General features: G+C 43.6%; 1 protein-coding gene across 3 annotated transcripts in view; it reads left to right on the forward strand.

Annotated features, from left to right (window-relative positions):
- sh3bp4a (SH3-domain binding protein 4a) overlaps positions 1 to 25,557 on the forward strand; it is a 66,189-nt gene that overhangs the window by 37,065 nt on the left and 3,567 nt on the right. For 2 of the 3 annotated variants that reach the window (XM_071464775.1, XM_071464776.1), the window contains exons 3-4: positions 12,577 to 12,724; positions 13,365 to 15,718. In XM_071464775.1, coding sequence (XP_071320876.1) covers positions 12,601 to 12,724; positions 13,365 to 15,718 — 2,478 coding nt within the window. In that variant the 5' untranslated portion in view covers positions 12,577 to 12,600. Of the gene's footprint in view, positions 1 to 4,651; positions 4,910 to 12,576; positions 12,725 to 13,364; positions 15,719 to 25,557 lie in introns of those variants that run through there. The other variant, XM_071464774.1, reaches the window with a different exon arrangement.

The following is a 25,557-nucleotide window of genomic DNA, read 5'->3' on the forward strand; positions in this document are numbered from 1 at the left end:
TCAAGTGTGGACAGATGGAGGCAGGAGATGGAGAAATGGGTGGGGGAGAAGAGAAGAGGAAGAAGAAGAGCACTTGAACATGAAATCTCTTGTTCTGTCTGCAAAAACACTGGATTTGCTGCAGTGTCACACTCTGCATTACTCTGCTTTGGTGTGTTAGGACGACAGTCAGGCTGTGGGAAAACACTTGTTGATTTCATGAGTGATAAGCGTGGATGTTACAGCACTCAAGAGTGAAACTAATCAAAGTCAGAAATGGGCAATCGTAGGCAGTATGATGGAGGTGGAGGAAAACTACTTCAGTAATGTGAGAACTGCTCTTTGCTGCTGTGGTAAATGATCATTTGGAAGTTTTCTAAGACCTTTTTGCAGTTTTTTCACAACATGCACTACAGGGCTTCCACCACCGTTTTTGTTTGAGGGACAAAGAAAATCCTCTCTGCAGCCTTTTGCTTTCTCTGCTGGTATTTTAAGTATTTAGAACAAATTCTCAGTCACCACGGTTTGAGGAATTCCTGCGTTTGCATTCATGCAGCATCTGAAATGAAACCAAATTCCTGGTGTTTCTTCCCATAACCAACCTGGCTGACAAGCAAACGCTGGTTATTCTGATGCAAAGTGATAGCGGGGCTGCTTGATAAAGCGGTGAATAGAAAGCTCCTTTTCAGATCCCACAGTTCCCATTCAGCCCAGATGAATAGTTGCGTCCAATCCAGTCTGGGCCTCTAATAAGAGCTGAACTACAGGGCAGCAACGGCCGCGCTCAGAGAGCTGCATCCAGCAGTTTATCTCTCAATGCAACTCCCAGCTTTTTGTGCCAGGCTTCTCAGGAGGCGTCTGCATTCCCACTCTGTGAGAGACTCCAGGGTTTATCTGCTTAATATGCAAGTATTAAAACACATCATGACAGCACTGGCAGGCTTATTACCCATCTGATGTGTGTATAACTGCTTCTGTGGAGACGTAACCATCTGCAGACCTCATGCCTTTTGCTGATGATGTAGATCTGTTTGCTTCTTCGTGCTGTGACCTTAAAGAGTTTGAAGTCCCAGAGTCTCTTCATTCACATGTCATGAGTTCAAGTTCAGGGTCATTTTGCACTTGACTGTCATGTTGAAGAGACGACTGAGCCTGAAGACGCTGCTCTACTTTCAGATCCTCACTGAAGGAGTTTAGGATCAGGATCAGGGTGAGGAGCTTCATCTCCCAATCCCCTGCAGGATGTTCACATACGATGCCTTGTAGCTACTTGTATGTGTTGGCGTTCTGCTTTACCTTCACCTCACTGCTTTGTGTTTCCACTGTGTTCTCCTTCCTGTTGGATGTTGTGGGCGTGGCTTCCTGATTCCTGCTCCTGCCAATTCTCCCACACACCTGTGCCTGATCACCTCATCGCCTTAAGAAGCTGCTGCATGAAAACCTTGAGTCTCTGTTAACCCACCTCACCAATGGTAGGGAATTCTGGGTAGTGACAAAAGAATAGCAAAGGTATTGTGGAGCCAAGCAGCCAAACAGATTTTGGGGTCGGATGTAAAGATCCAGGAGCTGCTCAGTCAGAGAAAAGCTGCACATCTTCACGTTGGAGAAGCTACAACAATTAATAATGAACAAATCAGTTACTCAACTAGTTGTGTCTGTGCTACATGCACACTGAAAGTCTTCCTGGGGACAGATTATGTTCCATAAAGAGCTGAAGAGATTTTTTATTTGTAACAGATGGTGTAACAGCTTTTTTCAGTTTTCAAAAACATCTTGTGGTCTTCCTCAGGGGGTGGAGTTTGAGGCGAAGATGTAATTTGTTCATTTTAATTGTTTCCAAGTTCAAGAATAAAACATTCTGCACAAGGACGCAGGTCTTGTTTGCAAATTAACATGTGAAAACAGTGACTTCAGAGACACTTTTGAAGGAAATATACAAAAACAAAGGTGTAATTGAATAATGTACTGAACAGAGGATGGTTCGGCTCAGTCTGCTGAAGTGTAGCTGGCCTCTCATCTCGTGGAATAAATGAAAACATCAGCCGGACTGATTTAGCCGGTGTCCATCTGAGTCTGAGACGCTGAAAATGTGAGAAATCCTTTTTCTAAAAGGTGCAGGTCCAAGGTGACTCCGGCCTGCTGCATGGATATCAGAGCCCCTGCACTGATCTCCAGTCACTTCATAACTCGCCTCACAGATATCCATCATATCCCCCCCTCGGCCCCTGACAGAGCAGAATGAGAAGGCATGAGGAGGGCAGTCAGATAAATCCCATCGCTTTCCTGGCTCTGAAGCTGCTGCAGCATTCGTCCTGCGCTCTGTGTACCAACAGGAAAGGCAGAGAGATGTTTGACGTTTCCTAAAATCCTCCAGCTTTTGGGATGTGACTGAAATATTTTAGTCCAACGTGAGAGCATGAGCTGAATGAGAGCTAATGACAGAAAGACTGGGGGCTGAAAGTGAAGGCTTATGAAATTCAAATAAAAAGCTTGAAGCAGGAGAAGTGACGGGAGAAGAAATAAGGAGGAGACACATTTCACTTAGATATAAATCTGACACCAGATTTTTATGAGATGAATTAGGATGATGCGTTTAATTTCTGCTGTAAAAGAGGTCATTCCTCACTCCTCTCCAGCATTTCCCGCTCGGTCTAATTAGCTGCCTGGTTGGAACCTGTGGGTGCATCCTTTTAAAAGCCCCCTCAGGCATGACTGAGGGGGGAGCAGGGAGGCATCAGTGCAGCATGTGGTATCTTTTCTGTTTTGAAAGAGTCTGATCGTCCAGTTTTTACAACTTCCCTCAGCAGAGCAGATCAAAGTAAAGTTTCCTCTGAGCCTCGGTCGACGCGGCGATGCCTTTGAGGTCGTTGCTCTCTGGCAGATGTTTGATTTGATCTTCTGAATGTGATGGTGGATCTAATGGGTCAGAGTTACAAATTTGCACAGTCGGGGAATGTAACACTGGCCCTATTTCTAATGTAAGTTTGGAAAACAGATGAAATGATAATCAGATGTGGTCAGTTCATCTTCTCGAGCTTTTAACTTCACTACTTCTCTGTTTTCATGCAAACAGCCGAGCACACAGCCACAAACACCTTTAAGACAGACTGTTTGAAAGTCAGTGTGAAATGTGTGGATGTAGACGCAGGGAGCTCCTCACATTGATAACACGTAGCTGCACAGCCAGACGTTAAACCTTTCTGATCCTCAGTAAAACTCCCCACACTGTTCCGACAGTCATCACTGAATCCTCAAGTGCAGGTAATCTGACGGGACAGGTTTTTCTTCCTCTCGTCGTCGGCTGCAGAGCTGCTTCCTGACGGCAGCTTTAGGACTCTTCATTTGAGTGGGTTTTGTCAATGAGATGAAAGAGGGAGGGCTGTTAGACTGATGGAAGCTGGTGCAGAGGAAACCAATTATACCGACTCTCAAGCAGCCTTTTTAAACTGTATTTAAAAGGCGGCTAAAGTGTAAATCCATATCAGATACTCTTTTGTCAAACTCTGGTGTATAAAAAGTTATTATGATAATAGGTTTTTTTTTCTGCCTTTTAAAAGCCGCCAGAAAATGGCTCCATGCTTTTCTTTCTGTGGAGATTTTTGTACCTGCATGGGACCGAAGAGCCCCCTCCTTTCAAAACGAGCTCCGACTGTTGTTGTTGTTGTTGTTGATGGTGTCACACAGAGCAGCCGCAGAGGGATCCAGGCTCGCTCGCAGCCTCTAATCACCAAACCCTCAATGAACCGCGCCTCATTAGTGGAGGACCGTCCTGCTGCACGAGCCATTTACCCTTCATCTCCACTCAGCTTTATTTATAGAGGCTGTTCAACACAGAGCACAGTCCTCACAGTGTGTCGATCAGTGCTGACTCCACAGGCTGCTTCACTGTGTTTACTTGTTTTTATGCTGTGGGAGTTGTGTCCAGTCGTAATTTATTCACGGATGATAGAAACATTCATTCGTTTCAATGCAATTTTTCTCTCTAATGGAGATATAATGTGCAGAAGTCAATGTGATTTGAGTTGAGTTTAATGATGCAATCAGTGCAAAAATGACAGAATATTGACGAGCAGAAGAAGAAAAGGGAAAGAGCATCTAATTAGTGAATCACATTTTCTTAAATTTGTGCTGTAATTTGGCCAATAGAGACTGGTTACGTGAAACGAGGAGGAGAAAGGCAACAACCTGCGGCGTCTGAAGCGTCGTATAGTAGATGATAAAGTGAGAGAGGGAAAAAGAGTTTCTGCTGTTCCTGTTGGAGCCTCATGAGGCCCCTGGATGCAGGTTTAGTCGGATTAGTTCTGCTCATTCAGATCTTTATCCTACTTTTTTTTTCTATCCACACAAGAGAAAATAACATTAAATTGCAACAGGTCTGATGAAGGATGAGGAAGAGAGATGTAATGTGTTTATAATGGGAACCTGGAGGAGGAGGATGATGATGTTCCTGTTTTGCTAAAATAAGATGAAGAAGAACAAAACACAAGAGAGTAACGAGTAATAGATTACTATTAATATTTCAATCACATGATTGAGAACTGATCAGTAAAGAACAATGCTGCAGTTAGGGACTAGGTGTGTGCGTTTGTGTGCGTGTGCGTGTGCGTGTGGCCCCGCCCTCGTCGTGACGTCACCCACGCTCACCCCGCACCTCCTCTCCAGTCCTCCGGCAGACCGGAGCGGAGGCGGACGGGTCCCGGTGTGTTGGCGCATCCGTCACCACGGAAAACTTCTGGCACCGGACTGGAGCTCTTATTCTTACTTTTAATCCTTTTGTTCACTGTTATTTTTTTTTAAATTGTTATTTATCTTGGAGACAAATGACGCGAGAAAAAACGAGGAAAAGAGGAAGAAGCTCTCCATCAGCTCTGACTCCCCCTGCTCTCACTTGGCACCGTCTCTGAGCGTTCGGGTTTCCATCCAGCGAGAGGTCGGTTCACATTCTTTTCAGATTTAGACTTTATTACTCCTAATTGTCGTTTAAACGAACTGTTCCCACAGCGTCGTTGTTAATTTAGCAGAACAATGTGTAAAGAGAAATTCGGCTTCACTCACATGAAAAATCTCTGATATTCTTCCTGTGATATTCCGAGTTATCTCTCCCTGGAGCTTTATAATGATTGTTATCATGTGTCTTTGCTGCTTTACAGTAAGTTTATAGTTACATCCAGTGCACATTATGAATATTCAATGCTTTCTGTAGTGATCTGAGATTGATTGTGTTTTAATTTCTAATGTTTTTATTGCTTATTATGAGGTAAGGTGCTTAATAATGAGCCTTTACCGTGTTTTTAGGATTTTATTGTGCTTTGTTTGTGTGATATTTTTCTAATATTCCTGTATTATCCCTTCAGTATTAATTATAGGTTTAAATTCAAAGCCTTAGTGTCGTTTTCTTCTATTCTTTCTCTCTTTCACTCCTTTGTTTCATCTGTAGCTGTGAATGTACATGAATATTCATAAATTACATAAACACACAGGCGGCTGCAGAGGAGAAGCTCAGCAGCAGCAGCAGGAGGCAAATTGACTGGAAATGATCAGTTGACAATATAGCGCCTATTATCACGTGTGCTTCTCCATCGCCTCCTTAGCCCTGCCAATAAGGTCATCTGATAAGCTGCAAATCCTCTCTCTCTCTCTCCCTCCCCTCTCTCTCTCAAGGCAACCTCAGGAACACACACACACACACACACACACACACACACACACACACACACACAGGGTCTAAGAGGAATGTGGGTTTCACTAGTGAGAGACTTTCTTCTTTACTTTTTTCTTCTTTGTGCCTCCTCTTCCTCCCCTACTGTGCTGCCTTCCCATTTCCTTTCCTTTCCTTCATCTTTACTGCCTCCTCCTCTTCCTCCTCCTCCTCATCGCTTCCTCTGTTTTTGCATCTTTTTCTCATCTTTCAAACACTTTGAGCAATTATTTTACTCCTCTTCATATTTTCTTCTCCTCTTCCTCCTCCCCCAGTTTTCTGCCTCCTCATCCTCCTCTTCTGCTAATTTCCTCCTCATCATATCGTCCTCATCCTTCTCCCACCTTCATCGTTTTGTTTTTTTTTCCTCCTCCTCTCTGACAAACTGATGTGAAAGTCACACTAAACACCCCCACCTCTCACACACACACTCTGTTGTCTCCACCCCTGAGGCTTAGCCTGAAAACTAGCATGTCATCGTTTTCCAGCTCCACGTGAAGGTGCACTCTATTTTGTAATGAATGGCCACTCAGCACTACACACACACACACACACACACACACACACACACACACACACGTATAGTATTTGAATCAGCACACTGTCTTTTACACCCTTTAAAGCTCCACTTCATGTTCCTGAGGCTGCGGCGACTCTTTGCTCTTGTTTTACAAACCTTCTGATAAACATGTGTTAATCACATGATGAATCGTTTGAGGCATAAAACATCCCAACATATCCCGACCTCCAGATATTTAATTCACTACAATGTAAGAACAAGAAAAGCAGCAGAACCTGGAGGAATCAGATATTTGACCATTTTTGCCGTCTTAGATTATGAATCAATTTTCGACGTAGCTGCAGATTAATTTTCATTCAGTTGATTAGTCGACTAGTTGTTGCAGATGTAACTGAGCACACCCTGCTGCTGACGGTGAACCCTCTGAATACCCAGCAGTGTCGTGTGTACAGGTTACAACTAACCAGCAGCAGTGAATATTTTTAGGGGGAAACATAAAGAACTTCATGTTGTAACTGTCGTCTTCAGACTGTGTGTATGTGGATACTGGTGAAGGTGTAAAACAACACTTGCTGCAGTGTTTCCAGAACGAGTGGGGGCTGTTTTCATAACTGCCTCCATTGGTGCTTTCAAGGACTCCAGGACAAGGACCTTGTCTGGGTTTACTTTCCATCCGAATGATTATTTTTCACCAGATACTGTGTGAATTTTGTCCTTCACGTTTACTTTGAATACATGCTCACTGACCTGTTGTTACTAGAGCTGCAGAGAGGACCCTGAGAGAGGAGATGTAAAACAACACTCAGGTGGTTTTTGGTTCTTAAAACCACAGATATATGTTCTTGTAAATATCAACACTTCAAATAAAACACAGGAGAAGTTAAAATATGGAGCTTTAAACACTGTGTCACAGTTCGGTCTGCATTTGGGTTGAAGAGAAATAATTACACAGTCCGCTGGATATCTGGAGTCAAGCTGAAAACAAGGCCAACTGATAATAAAATAAGTCGTTATTATCTAATAACCTTTCAACATAAAACATAAATGTCCCTTTAAATGGCTGAAATGTTAAACTACTGCATCACATTAGCACATAACCGTGACGCTTCAACAGCACCACACTGACTTGTGTCCTCACCAGTTGAAAATTTGCTAAACCCTTTACATGGGGTTTTAAATGCTGGTTAATGTGATAATTAGCTGCTTTTACATTTTCCCTGATTTATTGCACTAACAGGCTGCAGTGCATTTAAAGGAAGGCGTTTGATCACATCATCCATCTGCTTCATGATTTGCAGCTTGGCTGTTTTTCCTCCTGCAAGAAGAGACATGGGAGGTAAATTATTGCATTCGAAACACTTAATGTTGAAAATTAAACTACCTGCTGCCCTGATGTTGACCTGCTGACGAGCTGAAAATGGCACTTCCTCTTCCTGAGAGCGATCCTCTCTTCTTAAACTGTCGGTGCGGAGGTGGAAGTGGCACTAACGCTCAGCACTTAGCAGGCTCATTTACCTGGAAACTCATCCTGACGGGAGAGAAAGGAGCCACTGTAATATTTTCGGATGATTTCTTCCAGTGATGAACGGTGGCGGTCCGGGCAGAATGGCGCTGCTGACTAATGTACTTGACCACATGCCAAGTGGAAGGTTTTTTTATTTATTTTTTCTGCAGGTCAGATAATCAGCACCTGAATGAATGTGCCTGCAGGAATATTTTCTATATGTCTTAGACAGTCTTCGCCACTTTGAGCCTTTAATAAATGCAAGTTCATGACGTCTTCTTGTGCGTTTCAGAGAAGGAAAAGCGTCACCTCCAAGGGAAAAGCTCACCCTTCACTTTTCATAAATCTTCGTAAATTAGTAACAGTTTGATCTTTGATTTATCAGACATCTCATGCCTCAAAGCCACATCAGTGATCAGGGTTTTACTTACTGTCACACTCATCCCCACAGCACCATCTCACATTTTACAGTGGAGATAGATTCAGTGGCATCTCTGAACAAAAGCCTTAACAGTGAAGTTGCAACCGCAGCATGTGGTCCTTCAAGACAACAATGTGCCCAGTTCAGTGACACTGTGACGTCTGATAAAGGGACCAGACTCATCCTCCTTAAAAGTTCTACTAGAGTCAAAAACTCCAGGAGGTGCCTTTGATCTGCTGCTTATTATTTAAAATGCAGGTGTGGATACAGAGGCTACATGTTGTTCAGTTCTGGCAGCACAGCAGGAAATGTGTTTCAAAGTACACTGTTGAGTATCTTAAGCCAGAGAGCAACATTTTTCTCATTGATCATATTTTCGGACATTTTCCTGAAGGCTTCTCCAATTAATCCACCTTAACAAGCAAACACTGATGTTTGCTTTACTATAAATCTCATTAGAAACTGCAGCACGATTGTTTCTCATGCAGCATTCACTCACAGGTTTCTCCAAATCACCTACGGTGGCCCACAGGGGACAGCAGTTAAACTCATGCCCAATTAAATGAACTCGACAGACATAAAAGGTGAAACTGCTAAAAATGGTGGAATGCTCACTTTTTAGTGTCGCAGACAAACTTCCAAGGACATTTTTCCCCCTGAGCTCCCGTTAATTTCTTCTGCTGTTTCGCCACTGCTCCATCGCAGGTGTAAACACAACGTCCTGATGCATGCTGGGAGCAGAGCTGTATCGCCGCAGGCCACAGCAGAGCGGCCAGTTAGGTACCTGACTCAACCAGACCTAATGTGTTTCTGTTCCTGAGGTCGGGACTGAATTAAACCCAAAGTGCCTGCACTCAGTTTTTCCTGCAAAATAGATGAAAGAACTGACTTTTACTGGAGCTGAGTGATGCAGCGTTTTGATGGTTTTTACTTTTTTTTTGCTTCAGAGAGACGAGCAGTAAACATGGAGAGGGGACCTGAAAAGCTGCAGCTCGATGCACCGACTGAACAAGTTAAACAATCACGTCTTTAACAAGAAACAGACTCAGAAAGAGAATGTGTAGACCGAGGTAAACAATCAGAAAAACACATGAAACAGTAAATAGAGGATCAGATTTTGGAGGTTTTATCATCTGCAGTATTAAATATTACTTGCTATTGGTTATGTTCCCAGTTTGACATGATAGCTATTGTTTCCCATCCACACACTAGCAGGTCTGTGCCGCTGTGTTTCCTTCTCCATCCTGTCATCGGCTCATTTTAAACAGCTGTGATGAGGAGGCGATAAACCCTACATATGGCTGCTGGAAATGGTTATTATAGCAACATTCATCCAGGGATTAGGACCGACCGACTCTCGGCTAATTAAACTTTCGACTCCCCGGCGTCCTCCCTGCTTCATCACTCTGTTAGCCTGACTGAAAGGAGTTAATAATTTCACTGACTCAGATATGAATGCACCAGTGGGGAAAAAAAAAAAAAGTATCCCTGTCTCTAATTTTGAGGACGGTTAACCCACAAACCCTCCAGCAGTTTGCTGCAGATCCCCTGGAAGCTCCTTTTTTCAGAGTTTCCTCTCCAACTGTAATTGAAATTTCTCTGCTGATGTGAAGTACAACAAAAGTAAAAGTTAATTTCCTCATCTGCTGTATGTGCTCTGTGTTATTATTCAGTGTTTGTAGAACCTGAAGAATCCTGTCTGTAAAAGTTAGATTTTTTCAGACAAGGCCTCATGCAGAGTGTTCAGAGAACTGTTAACTTTAGTGTTTTTATTCTGGCTTGTGTCATTTTTCCCTCAGGTCCTGGAGGTTTCTGTTTTGTAACAAAGGGTCTCATCTTGCAGGAGGCTGAGTGTGGATCTGCAGGGGTCGTTCAGAGGAATCCAGTTTGTTCTGAACTGAGCCTCCTGCTGTGTTTCCTGTCGCAGAGAGCAGCAGCTCCCATTTCCTCTTACTTTCTTTTTTTCCCTTTGTATCTGTCAGAGCTTTTCTCACATCCTGCTGCATTTAGTGGGGATCACCTCAACGTTATATCAAAGTGGGTGACAGTGTCTTTGTCAGCCGGCTTGTTATTGATCGCTGCCCGCTGAGTGCTCACTTTCAAGCGGGAGGAGGGGTTTTTATCGACGGGCCACACGCTCCCTGACGAGGGGAGAGGGTGCGGGATGAAAATGAAATGTCACCTCGGAGGAGTTTGACTGGCTTTCAGCACCGGCTCCCATGTGAACAGATGCAGCCATTAAACAAGCTCAACTTTCCCTTCGTTCCTCTGCCACAGCTTCACTCAGCTTCCCATGAGGAGCTGCTCTGAAACAGTTCCAGTTTTCAGTATTTTTCATTTCGAAGCTTGAGAGACAAAAGCATGAAAATGCAGCATCTGTTCGCTGCGGATTTAGCAAACCACAAGTATATCTTCTGATGGAGATCAACACTTCAGATAAAACACAGGAGAAGTTAAAATATGGAGCTTTAAACATTAGATTCACTACGTGTAAACAGGTTGTATAGTTTACTGCAAAGCCTGATGTCTTCTGTGCCTGAGCATCCTCGTGTGATGGCTAATTTCACTTCATTTTAATTCTATGGTTGTGCCTGTATAGTATAATTTTGCTGCTGTGGAAAGACTTTAGGAAGAAAAATGATTTTTTTTTAACTCATTAGGTAGAAGTTGTCCTTGGGGGACTGACATAAGTTTGCTTTCAACAGAGGTAATAAATGGGAATATTTTGCATTGCACAGTTTAAAATATGCTGCTAAAAAATGATCTTTAACCTTTGAAAACTTGCATTAGTCTCCTTGACTTAACAGTGTCTTTGACCGTGTCTGTTGTACTGTGTATAATAACAGTTTTAACGCTTTTGACAGTCAGGTTTATTTATTTTTTTATTAGATAAAAGTTATATAATGAGATCTCATGGGAAGAAGGGTTGTTTTGCATTGATGTGTGTAGAGAAAGTTAATATTTGACTTTTTTTTGGAGGAAGTTCTGACCTGCTGTTCAGATGCATATCAGCTGTATGAGGACACAAAGCTCTGTGTTCAGTGTTGGGGGACTCTGAATAATTGATATCAAACCTGGCTAATAACAGCTGATTTGCTGTGTGGTTTTCTACAGTTTTGACTGAAAACAGAAGATGCTGGTGACGTGGTTCAAACTGCATATGAATGAAAATACATTCTGTTTCATGTGAAAACACTGAGCAGAAATTCAGCTCCAGACATTAAAGGTCTAATGAAGATAATCAGTGAAAGGCATTTATACGGCAGCTTCTACCGTCTGCGCTGCTTTAATCAGATTAAAATGGCATCATTAGTGTGCAGATGCAAATGTTCCCACTGTCGCTGCTCGCCACGTCCTGTAGGAATAATAAAGCGTCTTGTGACTGAAGGGAGCAACGTTTTGCTGCAAAACAATTTCTTGCAGCCTCTCTAATCAGATTACAGTCCTCTGCTGACTTTGTGTTTTCATACACAAATTGAATCACAGCTCAACTCTGACAAGGAAATTGGTAACTGCAAATACTCTAAACACAGCAGAGCAGTGCAGAGGAGGGAGAGACGCTGAAATGCAGGACTCCTCTAGATATAAAGTATTTCTACAGCTTGCAGTTATATTTTCGATAATGGTGTGCTTCCAACAGTTTGGGGAAGGCCCTTATCACAAAGCCACGTCCATAAAGAAATGGTTTTGCCAGTTTGGTGACAGAGCTCGACTCCAGCTCCTTTGGAATCACACTTGAAAGTGTCACAGCAAAATTCATGTGCACATTTATTTTAGATATTTGCATCTGGTCACACAGGCTCTACCCACAGGGCTACTTTGGCTAGTATGTGCACATTTATTCATTTGCTTTTAAAGGGTTTGTTGTACTTTGTTGGTGGGGAGAGGGAGACATTTAGAGGATTTGGATGTTTTAAAAGGATAATGTCAGATAAAAGTCTACACTGGCCAGCATTAGTACAGCATTCACACATTTTCCCGCATTGTATTATTGCTAGAAAAAACATGCCCAAGATGTCAGTCTTTTCCTCGTGCTTTACAAAATGATTCTGAACTTTTATTGTCACTTCTGCTCAACACTTGAATCTCTTGGTTTCATTATTGCTTTTCGATTTCTCCTCCCCTAAGTTATATCTGCTCATGTTCTTTGCATTGATTTGCAAAAATCATCGCCCTGCTCAGCTTGGAGCTCATTTCTTTCTTCAGCACATCCCTCATACTCAGTTACTTCAAAAATGCAGTAATATTTGTCAACCTTATTTTCTGCTGCTGCATTCTGACCTTTTCTGCCATTAACTGTGCTACTGATCTAGAAAATTAAGCGTTCTGCTCTACTGCTGCTTTAGGAATTTGCTTCATGTTTGAGCATCGGCTGAACGCCTGAATGCAGATGTGTTTAAAACTGGCTGGTTGCTCCCACCGTGAAATGCTTTATATGTTTGTTTCCCATCCAGATGAAAAGCTGCCACTGAGCTGCGATGGCTGCCCATCGAATCATCAGAGTAACAAACAACAACCACATCCTCCCTCGCTGTAAGTCTGAGGGGACCCTCATCGACCTCAGTGAAGGGGTGACTGGGGCCAGTCTCAATGATGTCAAAGGTCAGTGTTTCAGTCAAATGTGGCCACATTTTAAATTGCAAAGAAATGTACAGGGCTTAATTGTTTCAGTTTTGAGTTAATTTGTTCATCACTTAATTTGTTTGCTTTAATTTTTTTGCTTTTCATCTTTTCTAAATAAGTTGAGTCACATGTTGAAAACATTCATTTTGTGGCTCTTCCACTTCACTGATTGCACTTCATTGCAGCTTTGTTTACATGCTCCATATACGCTAATGAGGTGAACTAAAAATAGTATATTATTCAGTAAATTATGCAGTTAATCTGCTCACACTTTTAACAAGTGATCTGAAAATGTTGTAGATGTGTTCAGATGATGAGAATTAAGGTTTTGGTTCTGCAATCAAGGACTCAGATTCCATTTGGAGACAGTAAACCACTGAACCATTTGATCACAAACCTTATTTCCAATCACCTCATTAGTTCAAGTGGCCCATCATATCTGTGTAAGATTATGACATAAGCACTGTTAACTGCAGTTTTTTGAGTAATCAGCCAAAGAATGATTAAAGATAAAAAAAAGGTCCAAAATACTTTACAGTCAAGGCAAATTAAAGAGACCAGTATTAATATTTTTATGAGATGAATTTGTGATTTGGTCTAATACCTGTTTCCTTTTCAGTGCCTTCTCCCAGTGCCTTAAGGCTGGACACTTCTTCTTCCTATGGAACTGCGCAGGAAGTGGTTGCCATAAAGGATTACTGCCCCAGCAGCTTCACCACGCTGAAATTCTCCAAAGGTGATCGCCTCTATGTGCTGGACACATCTGGTGGAGAGTGGTGGTACGCCCACAACAACACAGAAATGGGCTACATCCCAGCCGCCTACGTCCAGCCGGTCAACTTCAGAAACTCTTCGCTGAGTGACAGTGGGATGATCGACAGTCTCGGGGAGGGATACGAGGAAGGGTCAAAGGAGTTTGGAGGTTTGGGGGAGTGGACAGGGATGACCGTGAAGCCCTCCCCAATTTACAATAACAGCCCCTTCTCTGTGAACCCCTTTAACAGCCCATTGGATCAAAACTGCAAAGATATAGGTGTAAGGAACTCAGCAGACCTTATTCTGTTTGATGCTCTTGCATCTCCATCATCTTGTTCCAACTTTAACACTAGCACAATCATGACCAATGGGTTCAGCAGCTACCACATTAACAATACCACTCCCACCTGTCCAAACCAAGAGGTTATGCCAAACCTCCACAGGGATAATCCATTTTTCAGGAGTAAACGTTCTCATAGTCTGTCAGAACTGTCTGTTCTGCAGGCACAATCTAATCCAACCTTACCGTCTTCTGGATTCTTTACGGGCCTTAAGGCTCCTTCACCAGAGCAGTTTCAGAGCAGAGAAGACTTTAGGACTGCTTGGTTGAACCACAGAAAGCTGGCCAGGTCTTGCCATGACCTTGACTCCTTGGGCCAGAGTCCTGGGTGGGGCCAGACACAGCCGGTGGAGACCAACATAGTGTGCAGGTTGGACAGTAATGGAGGGGTTGTTCAGCTTCCAGACACCCATATCAGTGTACACATCCCAGAGGGCCATGTCAGCCATGGAGACTACCAGCAGATCTCTATGAAGGCCTTACTGGACCCTCCACTGGAGCTCAACACTGACCACTGCTCCACTGTGAGCCCCGTGGTGGAGATAAAGCTCAGCAACATGGAGACCAAGTCCTTCATCACACTGGAGATGAAGGTATCAGTAACTATGAAGAAGGAGAGTTGTCACACTGCTGAAGTGCTTTGTGTTCGCAGCGATTGCAAAGAGGGGCCTTACATACCGATCCCTAATGCTTACATTTACAAGGACACAGTGCAGGTGCAGTTAGATAGTCTAGAGCCCTGCATGTATATGGCTGTTGTGATTCAGTCACAGTGCATCAGCCACAATACGACGGTTTGGGACCATGTGCAAAGGAGCGTAACTTTGGGTGTCTATGGACCCAAGCACATCCACCCTTCCTTCAAGACAGTTGTGGCCATGTTTGGGCACGACTGTGCCCCCAAGACCTTGTTGGTGAGCGAGGTGGGTCGGCAGGCTACCTCGACTCCACCGGTGGCCCTCCAACTGTGGGGGAAGCACCAGTTCATACTGGGATACCCTCAGGACCTTCGGGTGGGGTTGTACTCCAACATGTCCAACTACCAGGTGAAGGCGAGCGAGGGCGCAGGGGTGATTCGGGGATTTCAGGTTAAACTGGGGAAGGTTAGCAGACTCCTGTACATGATTACATCACACAACCCCAACAGCATTTCAGACTTCACTCTCAGGGTCCAAGTCAAAGATGCCCTCGACTGTATCCTCACTCAGTTCTGTGTCCAAACCCCACAGCCGCCACCGAAGACCGGGGCGAGAATAACAGGTCAGAGAAGGTTCTTAAAGAAGAACGAGGTGGATAAGATTGTCCTCTCACCACTGGCTGTCACCTCCAAATACCCAAAGTTTCAGGATAGGTGCATTACCAACCTGAAATTTGGCAAATTGATCAAAACAGTCATCAGGCAGCACAAGAGCACGTATTTGTTGGAGTACAAGAAGGGGGATGTTATTGCTTTACTCAGTGAGGAGAAAATCAAACTGCGAGGGCAGCTGCGGACCAAAGAGTGGTACATTGGATACTATCAGGGGAAGATGGGGCTGGTCCATGCCAAGAATGTTTTGGTTCTGGGTAAGGTCAAGCCTATTTATTGGTGTGGGCCAGACCTAACGACCACCATGCTCCTGGACCAGATCCTGAAACCTTGCAAATTTCTTACCTACATCTACGCGACTGTGAGGACGGTGTTGATGGAGAATGTGGGAAACTGGAGGGCGTTTGCAGATGCCCTGGGGTATGGAAATTTGCCACTGAATTATTTTTGCCGGACAGAGCTGGACAATGAGCCGGAGAAGGTGGCGTCGGTTCTGGAGAAACTCAAAGAGGAGTGCACCAATATGGATAACAAGGAGAGGAAGTCCTTCCAGAGGGAACTCATGATGGTAAGAGAAAAAGAAATGGTGAATGAACATGGCTGTGATGTGTGAGAGTTGTTATACTTTTAATTTCTCATTGTTCTCTGTTTTATTTTCTACTTATTGTAGTTTTCACTCTTCATGAAGGTCTTCACTTCACAAAATCTCCAACAGACTTTGCAGAAGCCTTAAAGTTTGATCTTGTAGATTGATATTGACCTAAATCTCTATATAATACCTTGTACTGTAACATGGGGTTCTGACATTAAATCTTTTGGCTTGGAAATGCTAGAGGAAAGAGGGAAAGAGCACTTATCTGACAGCTGCTTAAAGATGTCAGTAAGCAAGGCACTAAATGATGCATGCTTCCTGTTGGCATATATTCTTCCTCTGACCTCTATGATTATTTAGCCAGTAGTTTAAAGTGCATCCCTGTTTATAAGGTTGAAGCCATGAACCAGATTTTTTATGTGAGCTCTTAGAACCAAATGTGGTCTAGATTTGACCATTGTAATTTATAAAACCTCAAAATGTAGTAAAAACACCTGCTGGCAGGTTCTCAAGCCCAAGGCGACATCTTTAAATGACTTGCTTTATTTGCCCATCAGTCATAAACTTGAAAATAACCAGTTTACAGCAATTTCTCACATTTTGGAAGCTGGTAAGAGAGAGTCATTTGCATTTATGTTTGATAAATGATGACTGCAGAATCTTGTGGGAAAGAGTAGTGTGAGTTCACAATCACTGAATTGTCCTTGAGCGGAGAAATAATGGTGGCATCCCCCCGATATCCTCCAACTGTTACAGGCTGTTGCTGAAATAACATTCAAAGCAAAATGTCCTGCATTACCATAACACTGTTGCAACACGAAGAAGAAATGAATGATGTACATTATGAACAAGAGACAGCTTCTGTCAGTGTCTCTCAGCTGGTTGCTGCATCATTAGTTAGGGTTTGTTGAAGCTGAAGAGAACAAAAATCTAATTTCCTGAACAGTTAGAGTCACCTGCTGTCTGATTGATTAGTGCATCAGCCCTCGACGTGATTTCTTTCCACTTCAATTTGACAAAGAGGGTGACATGGAAGTGGATTTTAACTCCTGTCCCGTCCCAATCCCAGAAGCATGACTCCCATCCCATCCCATCCCGCAACCAACCAGCAACCAGCAACTAAGACAACTGAGCGACTAGCATTATGTTCGAAATAAAGAAAATAGCATTTATTCACATTGGAACTGCATATCTTCTTTTCCTGTCCTGCCCCAGTCATGTGATCCCGTGGGAATCCCTCAGGAATCCCATGACCCACAGGATTTCCAAAAAGATGTCAGCCCCCCAGGTGACACAGTCTGAGTGGGAACTGGAAGGATTTGAGTCCTTACGCTCAGTCACATGAATGTTAAACAACATGTCTTATAGCCTGAGGTGGCTCACAGTGGAGGCAGCCATCACGTGAAAAATGAAGGCGGGGGTGGGGTTGGGGGGGTGCAGTTGTTTTCGGTGCAGTTTGAGTAAAAACAACTCTGTCATGCCGATGCACGCAGGCCTCATTGTGTTTTTCTTCCCCGACAGTGCCGACACCCTGGGGGAGCCAAAATAGTCCCGAGACGTTTCCCTCGCGAGACACCATTATTCAAAAAGTACTTTAGCAAAGAACGTTTTCCAACTGCTGTTTATCCAGGCAGGGTTGATGAAGTGTGCGTGCACTTTTGTCACAGCAACGTGCTCGGAGCGGCCGCAGGTTTCAGCTGGCGGCCAGCAGAGCAGCTGGGGGTAAAGTGCCTTGTTAAATGGGACTTTGACAGCGGCTGTTGAGGTAAAAGACCGTCACTCATTTGCTGTTCATGCTTCTTCCCTCACACTGTTATTCAGAGCAACACACCTGCGACTACCTCCTCCTGTTTGGCTGTAAAGTCACGTGACCTCCCCATAATCTCGCTGATCTCACCGAGTCAGTAGGCATGCTTTTATGTTTCATAAAAGGCTTTTATTCTGGAGGCTACCCTGAACTCCTGCTGAGGCTCCTTGACTTGCTGTGTGCACAAAAGAGCGCCTTTTCTCTCTCTAAACTGGGCTTCATCCTGCCTCCATTGAGCTCCATTTTTTATATATTCGCTGGAAAGTGAAACAAGGACACATTTCAGTGTCCTCTATGAAGTCCAGAAATTTTCTTGAAACCAAAAACAGTTTCATCACCTGTGATGATGTAGTAATTTGTCCCTCGAGGGAACAATTTGTCCACATAGTATACATTTTTCAGCACATGTAAGTGTTTGACCAATAAGTTTTGTCATGTGATGTTTCCAGGCTGAACGCAGCTACAGCAGAACAGATTTTAAACCCTGACTATTTTATATTTGCTCATTGTCATTCTGTCTCGTACCATTTCCTCTGGGGCTGGGTTACCGGAGGCTATGTTTAAGTGTTACAGAGAAAGCTGGTAAGGGTTAGGGTTAGGGTTGGGTTAACTGTTGCAAAATATGGGGTCAGGTTTTAGTTGGGGAAACACAAATCAGTGGGGAAACAAACTTCATTATAACACCTGTACTTCCTGGTTGTTTGATGGATGACGTGGTCCTGGTTCTGCTTCTTTTGACCCGTTATCATCACACATCTGTAATTAATTTCCTCTGTGGAGAACACATCTCAGGTTAAACTGGGCTGACTTGAATTTTGAACGCCCCTTGTTTGCTTCATCTTCTTTTGATTTCTGGGTGTCTCAGTCAGTCGAAGGAGCAGTTTGGGTCCTCACCCAGATTCTACATCCAGAAAACGTCTGCTGTTGTAAAAAGTCACTGCTCCATCTGTTGCACATCTTCACCTCTTGGAAATCACTTTGGTATGTGGGTGTGTGTATGTGTGTATGTGTGTGTGTGTGTGTGTGTGTGTGTGTGCGCCCTGTGACATTTTCCCCTGCAGAGCAGTAAATTGTCTTCAGGCTGCAAGAACAAGGTCCAGTGTGTCACGCAGGCCAATCTTCTGTTCAACAGAAAAAAATTGCCCCTCTTACATAATTCTTAGTCTATAAAACGTTCCTGCAGTGAGAACCTCTGGCTTTAAAATCCATGATTAGCAAACACGGCGTTCATTGTTTTCTATTAATAATGTGGATTTTATCTGCTCAAATCCAGACTGTTCTGTGAAACCTCACAAATACCCACATGACGTGATAGTAAAGGATGGGATGGGACATTCTCATCTAGAGGGGATGAATGGGAATCGATGTCTGGAAGACGTCATGGTGAGGAGCCCAGGGAGTGAGACTGGAGGGATCATTGTCCCCCCTGTGGTTTCTGTAATGAGAGAGGAGGAAGCAAAGAAGCAGGAAACAAGGGTTTAGTGGGTGGGATGTGAGAAGTGATACATGTGGAAAAGAAAGAGATTAGACACACCTACAGGATACTGAATAAGGAGGTGTGGTCTTTGTGTGTTTCCTCACCCTGTTACACTGACTCCATTCATTTAATTCTGCACTTTTAGCTGATCTGCTTACATAACACCACCCGATATAGCCCCCTCTTTTTGTCCAGTTGAACAGTAACACCACAAACCTCTCCACTAATCTCAGTGTCTCACACATGTGTTGAGCTAATCAGTTTAAGGCGAGACACGGCTCTTGGTGAAGCGAGCAGACCTTCATGGACTGATCCCAGTTGGCACAATATCCCCATATACCCCACTAGTGGAGAAACGCTCTGGTTTTAGTTGTAGACAGTGAAGTGGAGACATCAAATGATGCTAGAAAGGCAACAAGCCGAACTAAAATGGATAAATTTGACTTAAAGCTCTATTTTCTTGCATAGTTTTAGTTCTTCCCTTTGCAAAAAGCATTTCAGCTGCAACAGCCTGGTTTCAACCGTGCATCTCCCCCTGTGCAGCGAGAAACATTGAAAAATGAAAGTGTTGCTGCTCGTCACATCTCCCCCTCTCTGCCACAGTAGCCGACAGGTGTTCTCATGTGAAATGTGAGCAGCCATTGATCGGGAGCTGAGCTGGAGGCCTGGGGGGGCATCTGACACCGCCCCGGCAGATCTTTTAACGCCACGACTCGAGTTACGAAGGCAGAGGACAAAATGAGAAGGCCATTCCTTGTGCTTGTCAGTGGTGAAGAGTGTCATTTAATAATAGATCCATGCAGGGGCGGGGGGGCGTAATCAGTCCTAGAGGGGACGTAATCAATCCCCTGCTTGTAGATTTCCATCTAAAACCAAGGCCTTTAGTCGTCAAACAGTAACAGTTACAGTAATAGCACCGCAGTGAGTACGACTCCGAAAATTAAACTTCATTAGAAATGTACAGCTGCCTCCATCCCCTGTGACAGCCAGTAAAAAACAGCATTTTAATTAAGTGATGAATGTTTCACAGCACTACCTGCTTATCCAGACCTGGCTGCTGCAGGTTTATTAGACCAAAAACTAGAAACACGAGATCAGACAGAGCAGCAGAGGTGTTTGTTAAAGCTGAGGTACTCTCAGGAAAAGAGCTGGTTGTCAGGTGGAATCAGCACAGCAGGGAGTCCAACCTGCACAGAAGCAGAGAGGAGTTTTCCAAATTAATCCTCCTGTAACTCTGTGCTGAGAAACCGGTGATTGATCCAAACAGAAACGTGTTTTTTAACAGCAGCAAGTGAGAACACAGGAAGTGGAACTCTTCAAACTACAGGGACTGAAACAAATCAGGAGCCAAATGTTTCTTTATGTTTGTATTTCTGCCACATCTGAAGAACCTTGAGGATTTGGCAGATTAGTCTGATAAAAGAAAACTGAGAGGCTGAAAGGTGGAGACGGAGACTGAAAGACATGGAGCTTATCTGCAAAGTGTACAATAATGGAGGTTATGTGTCTTCTTTTGTACATTAACCTACCTGAAAAAAATGTGCAATGAAGTTGTGCATTTGTCTTATGTGTCTTTATCTCACTGGTGTTCAGACTGTTCTTTGCAGCAATCAGTACTTTTGCTTGCAGAGTGAATTCTTTAAACAAGCTGCTGCTGTTATCCTCCCGTCTCTTTCTTTATTTCTCTTCTCCTCACTTTCCTTTTCTGTCCTCTCTGCTTGCCTCATATTCTCCTCCTTTCTCTCTCTCTTCCTTTTCTACCTATCACTGTCATCGTCCACCCTGCTCCACCTCTCTCTCCCCCTCCCTCCTTCCCTCTTTCCTTTTGAGGCTTTTGGAAGTGGAGCTCATTTAGCTGACATCCCCCCGTCAGCTGTCAGCTCCGTCTGTCCGTCTGCTTCAGGGCTTCCTGCAGATCTCCACTATATACACTTTAGTCTCTCATGAAGCAGACGGTTTTCTATTTATAAATCAGGATCATCTTGTTAGCCAATAACGCGGAAGCATCAACCAAAACCAGGCAGGGAACAGGGACGCGATGAAGGAAACGTGCAGCTGTAGATCCAGTTGGTGTTCAGGCTTTATACAGAGAGTTTAATCCCATTCATTATTAGTTTGCAGAGACGTTATCACTGCTGGTGTTGAGTCAGAGACCAGAGACCTCTCACCATCAGTACTGAGGTGCCACAGGGATCTATTCTTGGCCTGTTACTATTTATCCTGTTCTGCCTTTCTCTGCTTTGTGACACATTGTTTAAGTCATATTCTCACATTGATTTTTCTTGGCTTTTCTTGTGACTCTGTAGTAGTGAACAGTGATGTTGCAGTGGTTTGGGGGATGGACGGTAGGAGAACAGAAGCCTCTTGTGAAGCGTGAACTTGCACAACTCTGCACTGAACCTGGAGGAGCTCGGTGTCTAACTGTTGCATGCGTGGAGAATTCATCGTTAACGTGTACAAACTGAGATAGAAATGATGAATAGGACTTAAACCAGCTTAGTGCGGCTCCTTTAATGCCAATTAAATGTTCCAGCCTCTTTAACAGGATGTGATGGTGTCAAATGCAGCACAGCTAGATCTAGCAATACAAGGAGGCTACAGAGACAAGCCCTTTGTCTGATGCAGTTAGAAGGTCAGTTGTTCTGCTATGACGCATTTAAATCCTCAGATAAACTTTTGTTCTGCAGAAAGTGACACAGCTGATTTCTGGAGGATGTTATAGAGAAAGGGAAGGTCAGAGCACACCTGAATCAAGAGTAGGCTTTTGAAGAAGAGAGTGAATTACAGCTTCTTCTAAAGACTGTGGTTTACAGCCTGTTAATGAGACAGATTACAGTTTCTTTGCAAATATATGAAAAAATCAGCAACTGAAACTCCGTCCACTTATAGTTAAATCTACAACACAAAGTGTACAAAAAGTGGAGGTGTCTGAAGACTTTCTGAAGCCACTGTTAATGTAAAACAACAACTGACAACGTGTCCTCGAGCAAGACGCTGACCTTTGACCTCCATCTGGTCCAGTTTGAGAATGCAGGGTTTGTCTCAGAGGCAGGTGACATTTGTCTTTTTCCAGAAAACAAAATTCAGGTTTTGTGTTTTTTCCAGTTACGTTGAAGGTACATGACTGTGCCGATGTGCACTCCCTGAACTCCTGACCTTTATTTTGAAGCACAAACTCCTTCCTGTTTCCTGTTGTGTCTCCTAATTTTAATCCTTTCCGGCTTAAACGACACGTCTCTCCTGCATGAACAGGAACTCCTGATTTGCATTTGAACACATCATCCTCATCCCCAGACATACAGAGCTGAACCCTGACTCTGTGTGTGTGTGTGTGTGTGTGTGTGTGTGTGTGCGTGTGTGTGCGTGTGTGTGTGCGTGTGTGCGTGTGTGTGTGTGTGTGTGTGTGTGTGTGTGCGTGTGTGTGCGTGTGTGCGTGCGTGTGTGTGTGTGTGTGTGCGTGTGTGCGTGTGTGCGTGTGTGCGTGTGTGTGTGTGTGGGCCTGGCGTGACCCGGTCTATATTTAGACTGAAACCTGTGTGAAGCCTGAATCAGCAGACGGAGGACATCACAGCAGAAGGCCAAAGTGCTCGTCGACCAGGTGGTAGAGAGAGATAGAGACAGACAGGGAGAGAGAGAGAGAGGAGGAGGAGGGAGGAGGGGGGTTGAAAAAGATAAAGCAGACTATTGTTTAAAAAAATAATTTATCATCTCAGTCTGCTCTGAAAAGTCTGACCTGAACATTCACTTTTTCGTCTGTAATAGAAGGAGATAAAGGAGATGAAGGATGAGAGGATAAAAATAGATCATTCTAATAACTGGGAATAACATGACCTCTGGATTATGAGGTCCTTCCTGTCTTGTCTTTAAAGACTGAGTTAGGGCTGAAATATGCTCCTGTCAGGACACACACTGATGCATTAGGCTGTTGCAGAAAAGGTGAACGTATCCATCTACATTTTTCAGCACTTTATCCATCACTTGCCAACCTGCTCCCCCACACTGCTGGTCTGGGAATCCGAGCAAATCCAGGGTCACCAGGATCTGTTTGACTCCTCCAAGCTAGCAGTCGGCCATCTTTATCTGCAGAACCACTCCATAATAATAGTAATAATAATAATAATAATAATAATAATGATAATATCCTGCAGCTGGTTGAATCTCAAGTTTACAGACGGCCATAACAGAGTTATCCCTGTCTGTTTTCCTTTTATTTAGAACACAAGTAATTTCTGTTCAGTTCTCTGAACCTATAGGAAACTATAGGACCAGTGAAATAAAGTCTGGCTGCAGTCTTGTGTGTAGGGATGTTAATAATTGATCAGTTTGTGGTGAGAAACTGATTAATGGTGAATAATATATCAGTTGATTCCACGAGCGCGGGTGTTTTAATCAGACGAGATCAGATCAGTGGTTTCCTCCAGGCGCGGCAGGTAGAAGGTGAACGATACCTTGAGGTTTGGTTTCAGGTGAACTCTTCATCTGACCAGCTCTGCCTCTTCTGTCGTTTCCTCTCTGCAACGGGATCCAGTCAGAACCGATCCAACAAGTTTTTACCAACAAGTTCGAGTGAGCAGAGCCACTCCGTCCTTATCGCTGACTGTTGATATGCTCATATTTTTAATTAAAAACCACTGACACTGCATCTGGAGGCTGCAGCCGTCCTCCTTAAATTACACTATATTTTAACACGTCTGCTCATGAAATAGCTCACTCTGTGCTTCAGTGTCCCTCCCTACTGCTTCATCTGTGGGCTGCTATCTAATTACTCATCACTTGCTTCTGTATTTATGTCAGAAGAGTCTGTTCGTTGATTTATTAGGTTTAATTTTTTGTTTTTTTGCAATTTGTTGGTGCAGGAGCAAAGATTTTTAGTGACATTATTTGATTTTTTTAAAATTTGTAGTTCAAAGAATGAATGAATATGATATTTTTGTTTGTTTATTATATAAACTGGTGTGTTTCTGTAAATCTGTCAGTAGCATCATGAATTTAAACTTGAGTGATGGAGAGAAATCAGCATGAAATTTGGTTCTTTTTGATTCAGATTAGAGTGTTTTGGTCGATGGAGACTGTGTGTGTGTGTGTGTGTGCTTTGAAGCTTCAGCTGACTGACAGAGAGGCTGAATCAGTAGAAACCACTCGAGCTCCATTAAATGAAGTCGAGGCTCCACAGCTGGAGGTTTTCTCGAAAGGAAAGTTGTAAATTTTTTCTCCACTCCTGAACATTTTACTGTCAAACTCTGAAATGATTTACATTAAAGCTCAGAAATGATGTCAGAACACAGCCTCAAGTTGAGTTCATAAAGCAGGATTTTACCTCATCATGTCCAGGAATTCAAAAAACAGAAAAGACCTGAAATGTTATGAAAGATTTAATCAGCTTGTTTTAATCTGAATAACATTTCTCATCCTGTGCAGACAGCTTTATGAATTCTGCAGTTGTCTGCAATGTGCTGGATTTATGGACTTTCTATAAAAGGTTCATGACATCTGCAATATATTAACTTTATATGTGAGTACGTCTCTACGCTCCTGCGGATGTGAGTCAGACGAGATGAATCACTTCATGTTACGTTCAGGATTCGTCTGCCTGAAGCTCTCCATGATGATGATGATGATGATGATGATGAAGAGTTTCATGCCACACTGAACACAGCATGAAGCTCTGATCTGAACTGATGAAGTCATTAATCAAGTGAAGGTGGTCAGATGGGAGTAGGACTGACAAGAGGAGCATTGATGCTGACTCAGCTCTGATTGGACGGTTGTTTTCTCACGTCAAAAGTTGTTCATTTCCCGACTGATGTGTTTTCATGCATTGTTTTTCATCTTGAGTCCTGGTGGAGGACGGAGACAGTCAGCTTTGCCTCCTTTTTGTTTGAAGCTTTTATTTTTTTAACGAGCGTTTCAAAACGAGCACGTCCCCAGGTTGGTGAGGTGACATTTGAATTTTTAAACGAGTCGTTCCGGGAACCATTGAGCCACAGAAACCACACTCCAGAACTAAACTATTCATTAAAGTCCCCTCTGAGCCCCTCCACACTGGAAGACTTGTGAAGATTAAGCACATTAGTGCAAAATTTTTACCGTTGTTCAAGACGCACGAGGAAACAACAAAAGATTGTGTTGTTCTTTGTATTTACGGTGCAGCACCTCTGATGTTTGAATAGATGAATAATGAATTAAAGCAAAAGAGTCATGGAAACTTCTGAGCACCTGTCTCCAGGAGCCTGGAGAGCTGTGTGGGTTTCAGTGTCTAAATGCAACAACAGTGAGTCAGAAAGCGAAGTTTGGTTGCACAAACGCTCTGGACCAGACGTCCTGCAGCTTTCCCACCGTGTGTCAGGTGCAGACGTGACCCAGTCTGTGCTGCAGCTATCAAACAGTCGCAGCAGGCTGGAGTCGCAGTTTGTGTTTCATTTGTGCGAGTGTCTGTGGTGTGCGTCTGCATGCATCTCAGGAGGATCTGAGAGGAGGTGTCAGACACAGTCCCACCTCCCTAACTGGGACTTTGCTGAGGAACTGAGCCCC

Source organism: Trachinotus anak, unplaced genomic scaffold, assembly GCF_046630095.1.
Source record: "Trachinotus anak isolate AG129_WGS33_773 ecotype Australia unplaced genomic scaffold, CSIRO_AGI_Tana_v1 ptg000026l, whole genome shotgun sequence".
Lineage (NCBI taxonomy): Eukaryota > Metazoa > Chordata > Actinopteri > Carangiformes > Carangidae > Trachinotus > Trachinotus anak.